Source organism: Corvus hawaiiensis, chromosome 6 (genome assembly GCF_020740725.1).
Source record: "Corvus hawaiiensis isolate bCorHaw1 chromosome 6, bCorHaw1.pri.cur, whole genome shotgun sequence".
Taxonomy (NCBI): domain Eukaryota; kingdom Metazoa; phylum Chordata; class Aves; order Passeriformes; family Corvidae; genus Corvus; species Corvus hawaiiensis.
In genome coordinates, this window is record NC_063218.1 from 2602552 (window position 1) to 2612029 (window position 9478).

General features: G+C 61.5%; 1 protein-coding gene across 1 annotated transcript; it reads left to right on the forward strand.

Annotated features, from left to right (window-relative positions):
- The first annotated feature begins 4493 nt into the window (after nucleotides 1-4493).
- Nucleotides 4494-8691, forward strand: PTGDR (prostaglandin D2 receptor). The gene is made up of 2 exons (XM_048308488.1): nucleotides 4494-5595; nucleotides 8052-8691. Exons 1-2 carry the CDS (start codon nucleotides 4780-4782, stop codon nucleotides 8316-8318), a joined length of 1083 nt encoding a protein of 360 aa, XP_048164445.1. The 5' UTR covers nucleotides 4494-4779; the 3' UTR covers nucleotides 8319-8691.
- Nucleotides 8692-9478: the final 787 nt, after the last annotated feature.

Below are 9478 nucleotides of genomic sequence, written 5' to 3' on the forward strand. Positions count from 1 at the left end.
AGCATCTCCGTGGCCTCCTCTGGACTCGCTCCAGCAGCTCCACGTCCTTCTGCTGTTGGAGGCAGCCCTTTAGGTGGAATCGGCCGGGGAGCGCTGGGCACCGCTGCCGGGAGGGGAGGAGAAGGAGCGGGATGGGGCGGGGAGCGGGGCCGGTCCTGAGTCCCGGCGATCCCGGCGATCCCGGCCGCTGCCGCCGCCTGCCGCCCGCACCGGGACACGCACCGCGCACCGATGCGACAGCCGCACCCACGGACAGCCCCCCATTCCCGGCGGGACCCCTCGCTGCTCCCTGCTCAGGCACAGGTCCCTCCCCGCACCCCGCAGACACCCACGGGTGGCACAGCCGGGACCCAAAGGAGAGGATCAGGGCTGCACCCTCCCAGCCCGGACACACACCGGGGCCCGCGGTGCAGGTGTCCTCCTTCCCTCTTTCTCCTTTCCTTTCCCTCCTCACCCCCTTCAGCCCTCCTTCCTCCCCATCCCAGGGGTGATCCCCTCTGACTTCCAGGGCCCCCCTCACTCTGGTCCCAGGCCCCTCCTGTCACTCCCTGCAGCCCCCGGATCCCGCCCCGCGCAGTGCAGCCTCCCCCTGACTCGCCCTTGGTTGTGCTGGAAACGCCACCGAGCCCCAAACCACTTTCCTCGCTCTTTCCGGTCATCCCACAGCTGGGACAAACCCTGCCCCGGGCTGGGCTTGTGCAACTGGGAAGCGTTGCTCCATCGCCCCTTTCCTGCCCAGCGCCTTCCCACCGCGGGGCTGCTTTCTTTCCCCTCGTTTTCCTCCCCCTGGCAGGGTGCGATGCCCGCAGCCCCTGGAAACGCGGCAGGAGGAGGTGGCTGCAGCCCCTGGACCCCCCACGGGACGAGCCCACGGCTGTCGGCACAATTCCCAACTTCCCAGGGCGTTTTTTTCCCCCTCCAGGGCGAGCCCGCAGCTGGAAACCATCGGCGGGATTGCAGCCGGTGACTCAGAGCGGCTCTGGTGTCTTCCGTGCACCAAAGCTCCCCTCTGCTGAGGAGTCACCGCCAGGATGGGGGGACACGAGGAGCAGCCCTGTCTCCATCTATCAATTTAAATCAGGGGGTTTGGGCGTGTTTAAGATGCTCGGTGCATCTTCCCAGCAAAAAAAAAACCCCATTGTTCCAAAGGAGGAAAAAACCCCCACGTGAGGGTTCCCCATCCCTGTGCTCCGACCCCTGGACACCTGACCCCGGCTGCCTCCCCAGCCTCTCAGCGCATCATTTTGGCAGCGGGAGCATCGCCTGCCCACGCCAGGGAGCTGTGAATCCCCAAATCCCGCCGTCTGGAGAGAGTGAAAGGCTTGAAAGCCTGTTTAGTCTGGGGAAACCGGAGCTGGGGAAGACGTGGGAACAACTGGGAAAGGACCCCGCGGAGGGGAAGGCAACGCTCTGCTCCAGGAGCAGGGTCCCCGGGAAGGGAACCGAGTCTGGGATGGGTCGGGAAGCACCAGGCAGAGGCGATCCAGCGCTCGCGGGCAAGGAAGAGGCTCTTCCCTGCAGGACTCTCCCAGCCGGGTTTGCTCCGCATGGGAATGTCCAGCAGGAGCTGCCAAAGCCGCCGTTCCAGGGCAGCCGCATCCCCGCATCCGGCTCCGCGGCACGGCGCTGCTGCCAAAGCCCTCCCCGGCTACGGGCTCTAAATTAGGGTATTCAGACACCACGACAAACACTTCCAAAGGGAGCGCTGAGCTGGAGGGAGAAAGTCCCAGCGCGGCCGCCCCGAGTTGTGACAAAGAGCAGGCGGACACGGCTCCTCCGGGCAGCGGCGGCTCTTTGGGAAAAGCCAAGCTTGGAAAAAACATGGCAGAACTCTGGAGCAGGCACCCCTCGCCAAAATGTGGCAAGGAGAAGCCGTAGGGAGTCAACAAAAGTGTTGGGGAAAAAAACCCAAACCAAAACCCAATTAAAATTCCTTGTGGATGCTTCAAGTTTTTCCAGCTCCTCATTTGTCTCTGGGTTTCGTGGCTGCTTTTTCTTCCGCTTTGGGTTGTTTTTATTCCGGTTTTTCCCCCCCCTCTCTCCACCAGGAATGTGACCAGCCAAAGAGGGTCACGTCGGAAGCGTGACGAGCGGGAGAGATTCGTCATCCGTGGCGATGAGACTTTCTCCAAATCATTTTCCCCTCCCCAAATAGCTGCAATTTATGCAAATGAGCCCAAAGAAGAGCTAAACGGGGGGGGACTCGGTGCAACCTGGCTGCCCACGCCGGGTTCTCTCCCAGGGAAGAGGGAGGAGGGAGATGAGTCTGCGGTTACATTCCCGGCTGGACACCTATCCCTGGCTTGAGGGATCCATCCCTCTCCACAGAGAAGGATGGGCACCGTGGTTGGCCGCAATCAGCATCAGATCCTCCAGCAGCAGGGGAAGGAATCCAGGTGAAATCATCCCCCTGCCCACCCGTTCTGACACCATCAGCCACATCTGCACTGGGTGGATGCCTCCTGTGCCTGCTCCCAGAGTCTCAGATGGTCCCAAAAAGTCCCTTCTCCATCCCAGGCTTTCCCCATCGAGCACTGCAAGGTCAGGAGCAGCAGCACCCCATGTCCTTCGGGGTTTCCAGCCACAGCTGGTGCAACCGGGGGCAGCACCCACCTCCAGAAGGGGCTGGGTTTTGTCACAGTTCTTCCTCCTCCTCCTCTTGCCAAGCATTGAATTGCCGCTGAATTTGGCCTTCCGGTGGCTGTCAAGGGACTTTCTAATGGTGGGGGAGAAGCCCAGAAGTTCAGCCTCTTCCCCAGTCGGAGCAGATGTGGCAGTGTGGAGTCACCGCTCAGCCAGCAGCGGCTCGGATCCCTGGGACCATCACAGAATCCCGGAATGGTTTCAGTTGGAAGGGACCCCAAAGCCCACCCAGTTCCAACCAGTGGGCAGGGACACCTCTCACTGTCCCAGGTTGCTCCAAGCCCCGTCCAGCCTGGCCTTGGACACTTCCAGGGATCCAGGGGCAGCCACAGCTTCTTGGGCACCCTTTGCCAGTGTTTCCTCCCTGGCGTTAGCAGCGTCGCAGCAGGGCTGGCACAAATTTCTCCAGGGATCAGGACAGGGGTTGTGCTCCCAGTAAATCAGCTCTCCAGAGGTGCTGGGCTCTCCTTCCCAATCTTCATTCTTGGGAAAACCTGAGGGATCCCACCACGTCTTCCTCCTGCTCCATGCTGCTGGGATTCCCGCAGGGAGCTGACAGCAGTCGGTGGGACCAGGGTGCCGGCTCAGCTAAGGAAGGCAGTGGGTGTTTTCCAGGAGCTGCTTTGGACGGTATCACTCGGATTGCTTCCCAGGGCAGGCTGAATTTCCTCTCCCTCGGGCCCCAGGCAGGAAGCAGCCTCTGGGTTCACATTCAGCCCTAACGAGGGCAGCACTTCAACACCAACCGTGGGTGAGAGCTGAGCTACAACGAGCTTTATCTTGATTTCTTCCAGAGCTGAGATTTTCATTTGCACTGCCACAAACAGTCCCTGCCCTCACTGCTGAAGGAATCACCAACTCCCTTCACGCAGCAGCAGAACTACAGCCCATCACTAAAACCTGCCATGCTGATGTCTGGCCCCTTAGACCTCCCTTCCCACCCCTGCCGTCATCTTGATACTTCCCTGTGCTTCGTGTACACTCATCCCGAGTAGCAAAAAGTGGCCTGAAAGCAGACAGCCACGGTTTCATGCTTATTCATCATCACATGCGTCCTGCGAGCTGCTGTGTGTGTTTTGCAGCCGTGTTGCTGCGGTCGGAGCTGCTTTTCCTGGAAGAAGCTGCGGGGGCTCCTCCCGGAGTTTGCTGGTGGGACGGAGGAGCACCGCCAGGGGCTGTGGGGTCAGCAGCGGCACCAGCACATGGCACACCCGTGGGATGGGCCGCGGGTAGATGTGGCACCTGCTCAGGCTGAATCATATCACAGAATCCCAGAATCGTTCGGGTTGGAAGGGATCTGAAGGATCACCCCGTTCCACCGCCCTGCCGCTGGCAGGGACACTTTCCACTGGATCAAGGTGGCTTCTGTCCTGTGATGCCCACAGAGAATCAGCCCCAGTCCCCTTCCCTGGGCCACCCGCGGGTTCAGCCCTGTCAGCCCTCGGCCCTGTCCCCCCTCCAAGGGCTCAGTCCCCCCTCTCCCGTAACTCCCCCCTCTGTGCTTGGACCCAACTCCCTCGCCCGGGGCTCAGCCCCGTCCCCTTTCCAGCACTCCCCACCCCCGAGGGGCTCAGCCCCAGCTCCCTCCCCTCCAGCGTCTCATCCCAGAGCCCCTCACCGTAACCCCCGGCACTCACTCCCGGCCCCATCCCCTCCCTCTCCCCGGGAGCCTCGGTTCTCCCGGGGGAGCAGTGCAACCCCCCTGCCCCCGGAGCCGAGCTCCGACGGCCGGGGCGGGCCGGCGGCGAGAAGGGGCCGTCCCGGGGGCCGTGCCCGGTTGTACCACACCTCCCTCCTCTTCCTCCTCCTTCCTCCTCCCTCCCTCCCTCCCTCCCTCCTCGGCGGGGGCCGCCCGCCCCGCCGGGACAGTCGCTGCCGGCAGCCGCGGCGCGGTGCGATCCATCCATCCCATCGCATCCCGGTGCAGGACACCCATCCCATCCCGGCGCGGTGCTGGACATCCATCCCATTCCATCCCATCCCGGCGCGGTGCGGGACATCACCGCCGTGCGGTGCGGGATTTTATCCCACCCCGCTGCGGTGGAGGACATTGATCCCACCCCGGTGCAGCGCGGGTCACCCCGAGGCGGAGCGGGGCTTCCCTCGGAGCCCGTCCCGGCGCGGGCGGTGATCCCGATGGAGACGGAGGGTTACCGCTGCCGCAGCAGCCGCTACATCGAGGGCGGCCAGTCGGCCGTGCCCAGCTCGGTGCTGTTCGCCGCCGGGCTTTTGGGGAACGTCCTGGCGCTGCTGCTGCTGGGCCAGCACCGGCGGCGGTCCCGGTCGCCCGGGGGCCGGCCGCCGCGGGTGTCGGCGTTCTACGTGCTGGTCAGCGGGCTGGCGGTCACCGACCTGCTGGGCAAGTGCCTGCTCAGCCCCATCGTGCTGGCCGCGTACGCCTACAACCGCAGCCTCAGCGAGCTGGGGCCGGGTGGCCTCGGCGAGGACGAGCCGGGGGTGCTGTGCCAGCTCTTCGCCTTCCTCATGGCCTTCTTCGGGCTGGCCCCCACCCTGCTGCTGCTGGCCATGGCGCTGGAGTGTTGGCTTTCCCTGGGGCATCCCTACTTCTACCGGCGGCACCTGACCCGCCGCCTGGGTGCCACGCTGGGGCCGGCGGCCGCCGGGCTGTGCGCCCTGTTCTGCGCCCTGCCCCTGCTGGGCTTTGGGGCACCCATGCAGTACTGCCCGGGCACGTGGTGCTTCATCCGGATGGCCGGCGGTGGCCCACGCCAGCTGGTCTTCCCCGTGCTCTACGCCAGCCTGATGGGCTTGTTGGTGTTGGCCATCGTGGCGTGCAACGTGAGCAGCATGAGGCACCTGTACTGCATGGCCCGGAGGCAGCCCCGCCGCGGGACCCCCCCCGCCGCCGCCCCGCGCATGGAGGAGCTCGACCACCTCGTCCTGCTGGGGCTCATGACCGTCCTCTTCACCGTCTGCTCCCTGCCGCTCATCGTGAGTAATCCCACTGCCCCCCGCCGCCAGGAAAACCCCCCCTGCGCCTGGGAGCGGGGGTGCTCGCTTTGGTGCCTCACCGGGGGTCGGTGATTGCATTAAATCGCTTGGGGAAATACCCTTTCTCAGCACCATCGCCTCTCAGGGAGGTTGGATTGGTGATTTGACCCCCTTGGAATAGTCCCCCACCCTGTCCATGGGGGTCAGGACATTGTTGAGCACCCTGGAATATGCCCCCCCCCCCCCCCCCCCGCCCCTGCCCCTGGGAATGTGGGTGGGTGCTTTGGCCCCCCTCAAACACCCATCACCCCATGCCCCAGGGCTCGGTCGTTGCATTAATCCATTTGGAAAAATATCCTTTCCTCAGCACCATCGCCTCCCAGGGAGGTTGGGTTGATGATTTGGCCCCCTTGGAACAGTCCCCCACCCTCTCCATGGGGAACAGGCCGTGGCTAAAGCACCCTGGAATATCCCCCCCACCAGCACCACTCAGTCCTGGGGGGGTCAGAGCACTAATTTTGGGATAAACCCTGACACCCCCACCAGCTTGTAGGGGGCCAAGACTTTGCCTCCTAAATACTCCCCCACTCCGCCCACAAGGATCAGGTCATTGCCTAAAACTCCTTGGAATAACCCCTCCCCCCACCCCCCATCACCACCACCCACTCCCAGGGGGAGCAGGGGTTGCTTTGGCCCCTTGGAATAAACTCTGGAACCACCACCCCCTCCTGGAGGTGCCGGGGGGGTTCATTGCTTTAGTGCCCTGTGAATAACCCACCCCTACCACCCTCTAGGATCCTCTCCAAGGGTCAGGTTATTCCTTTAATCCCCTTGGAATAAATTCCACCCCCCCACCTCCACTATTCCATTCTGGGAGGTTGCCCCTCCTCAACACCAGCACCACATCCCCAGTCCTCAATTTATTTAAATTATTTAAATTAATTAAATTAAATTAGAAGTTGTCCTTTAACCCTCATGGAAGAACCCCCCAGCACCACCACTCTGTGCCAGAGGTACTGGGGGGGGGGGGGGGGGGGCTGAGGTAATTACTCTGTCCCCCTTCTGAGTGTCCCCCACCCTGTCCCAGGGATCTGACTGTTGCTTTAGCCCCCGTGGAATAACCCCCAACATCCCATCCTGGGATGGGGGAAGTTAATCCATTGTTTTAATCCCACTGGAATAACCACAACAACCCCACCACCCTGTCCTGGGGGCTGATTTATTTTTCAAACTTCCTTGGAATATTTGCCCCCTCCACCCCACCCTGTCCCGGGGAGGGTCATTCCATTGCCCCCTCCCTGGAATATCCAATCCCAGCACCGCATCCCCAGGGGTCAGTTCATTGCTTTAATCCCCCTGGAACACCCTTCTCACCATCACCGCTCTGTCCCAGAGGTGTTGGAGGGTCAGGTCATTATTTTAGTCCCATCTCAGTGTCCTCCACCCCATCCCAGGGATCAGTTTGCTGCTTTAGCTCCATTGGAATAACAGCCCCTCCCATCCCATCCCATCCCATCACCACTCCTCTGTTCCTCTGAGGTGTTTAAGGTTTGGGGGGGTCAGTTCATTGCATCAGACCCCTCAATAACCCTCATTCCCACCCCATCAGACCCCTCAATAACCCCCATTCCCACCCCCGTGTCCCAAAGCTGCTGGGTACATCCAGCTCCCTTTGAACCCCACTGAAATACGCCCTGAAATCCTCTCATTTCTTCCCCAGGGATGGGGGTCCCGCTGGTGGGGTGGGGGTGGGAGACCCCCAGCATGAGAGAGCCCTCGCTGCCCCTCCCCTCCCCCATTCCTGGGCCCAGATCCTGCAGTTCCACCTTTCCATCACCCTCTGCGGGCAGAGTTGGTGCCACAGGAGGGGCTACCCTGGGATCAGGGTGGGGGGTGTGTGCTGGTGCTGCCACTGCCTTTGGTGACAATTTCCACATCCTCTTCCTGTCCCCTCTGTCACCTCTGGAACCGTATCGTGAGGTATCAGCCACCAGCAGCCCTGGCACCACTGGGCTCGTACTGGTTTTGTGACCACCCCAGTGGTCCTCAGTCAGGATGAATCCCTGCTGAGTTAGCCAATGGATGCCAGGTCCAGTTTCCATGGCAGCACCAGTGGGGTGCCCCAGCCTTGGGGCCAGAGCATCACCTGCCAAGGTTGGATGATTTCTTCATCCATGAAACTACCCCGGTCACCAGGGCCACCTTTCCAGCTTTAACATCCCGCTGGGGACACAGCATCCCTGTGCCACAACCATCCATGATCCAGCCCCACTCCCAGCCGGATCTGCAACCCACAGCACATCCTGATGCAATCCATAGGGATATTGAAGGGTTAAAACTTCTTTTGCTGCCCTCACGGGGATATTTTTATCCCCACCGTAGCAAGACCTCCCCTCATTCCCCCCCATTTCCTTGACCTTCCCTGATTTTCTCCTATTTCCTGGATTTTTTGCCAGATCCGGGCGTACATGGGGGCTTTCGCCGCTGATTTCAATGAGAACGCCGACCTGAGCGCGCTGCGCTTCCTCTCCGTCAACTCCATCGTGGATCCCTGGGTCTTCATCATCTTCCGCACCTCCGTCTTCCGCACCTTCGTCCGCAGGGTCTGCCGGAGGCTCAGCTCCCGCAGGGCCTCTCTGAAAGGCTCCAGCCCCGGGGCTGATGGCCAGTTCTGTCCCCCGGGCTGGCGCAGGACAGACGCCCCGCAGCTCGGCATCCCCTGAGCGCGGCGCTGCTGCAGAAGCCGGCGGCTGCTGGCGAGGATGAGGAGCGAGCCTTCGGCCCCACATCCCTGCCCTGGAGCATCCCGAGGCGGCACAGGGCGGTGGCAGGCAGGGACAGCGTCCAGCTCGCTGCGAGGGACGCTGTGAAGGGATTCTGTCCCCTCCCTAAACTGCATTTGGCCCCGGAGAGGAGCCGGGGCGGGGCTCTCGGGGATCTGTGAATATTCCGAGCGTTTTGTGGAGGGTTTAGGGAACGCCCGGCTCCAGGAGAGCGTGAGGGATTTGGTGTGTGGTTCAGGGCAGTGGGGACGCACAGGGAGGAGAAGTGTGGGTGTGTCCCCTTGGAATAAAAGCGGTTCAGAGCCCTGTTTCATCGCCTTGTCCTGTGCGTGATCCCATTCCATGCCAAGGGCGTTTATCCGGAGCTGGCTTGGGATGTCCCCAGACTGGGTGAGGGGCAGGAGGGACTCAGAAAGCTGAGCAGCAGCTCCTGGTGTGACGAGGAGCTGGATGCAGGCGGGATCCCTCCACGGGATTCCCATCATCCCTCCCCGGCACACCCTTCATCCCTTCCCAGGATCTTCCCTATTCCCGGGGCAGGGCCGTGGTTTAGCCACTCTTCTCTGGAAAACTGATTCCCCCGAGCGCCGATGTTGCATTTGTGTTCCTCAGCCCTACCTGCTGTGCTGTAATTATCTAAATTCAGTATTTATGACCGCCCCGAGCCTTAATGAGAGCAGTAATTGAGAGAAGGCAGAGCCTGGGACACACGAGCTCTCGGTGCAAGCGTGCAGGAGAGCGATCGTTTTGATGGAAGATCCATTTCCGCTCAACCACACGGATAAGCTGGATTTAATTTCTGCTTCAAGTGACCATTTAGGCCAAAAGCATTACAATGACCAACTGTTTAGTGCCCTTGGAGGAGACAGAGAGTATTTCTCTCCTCTGTTTAGCTAAGCCTTGCAAGGTGTAGCCGTGTTCCTGCCCTCTCTCACGTGATGTTTACTCTCAGTGTCAGATTCTGGTTTTGAAGGAGCAATATCTTGGAGCTTTTTGGAGGTGACCTGCTGGGGTTGGCTCTGGTTGTTTCTCCCAGCTGGAGAAAAGGGCAGAGCTGTGTTTGGGGATATTTTGGGGACACCTGCGAGCTGCCGGCTCGG

Bases quoted from the DNA above. Each gene is read 5' to 3' on its own strand.
- PTGDR (XM_048308488.1), top strand. From the start codon at position 4,780: ATGGAGACGGAGGGTTACCGCTGCCGCAGCAGCCGCTACATCGAGGGC. The intron at 5,596-8,051 runs GTGAGTAATCCC...ATTTTTTGCCAG, and splicing joins TCTGCTCCCTGCCGCTCATC to ATCCGGGCGTACATGGGGGC.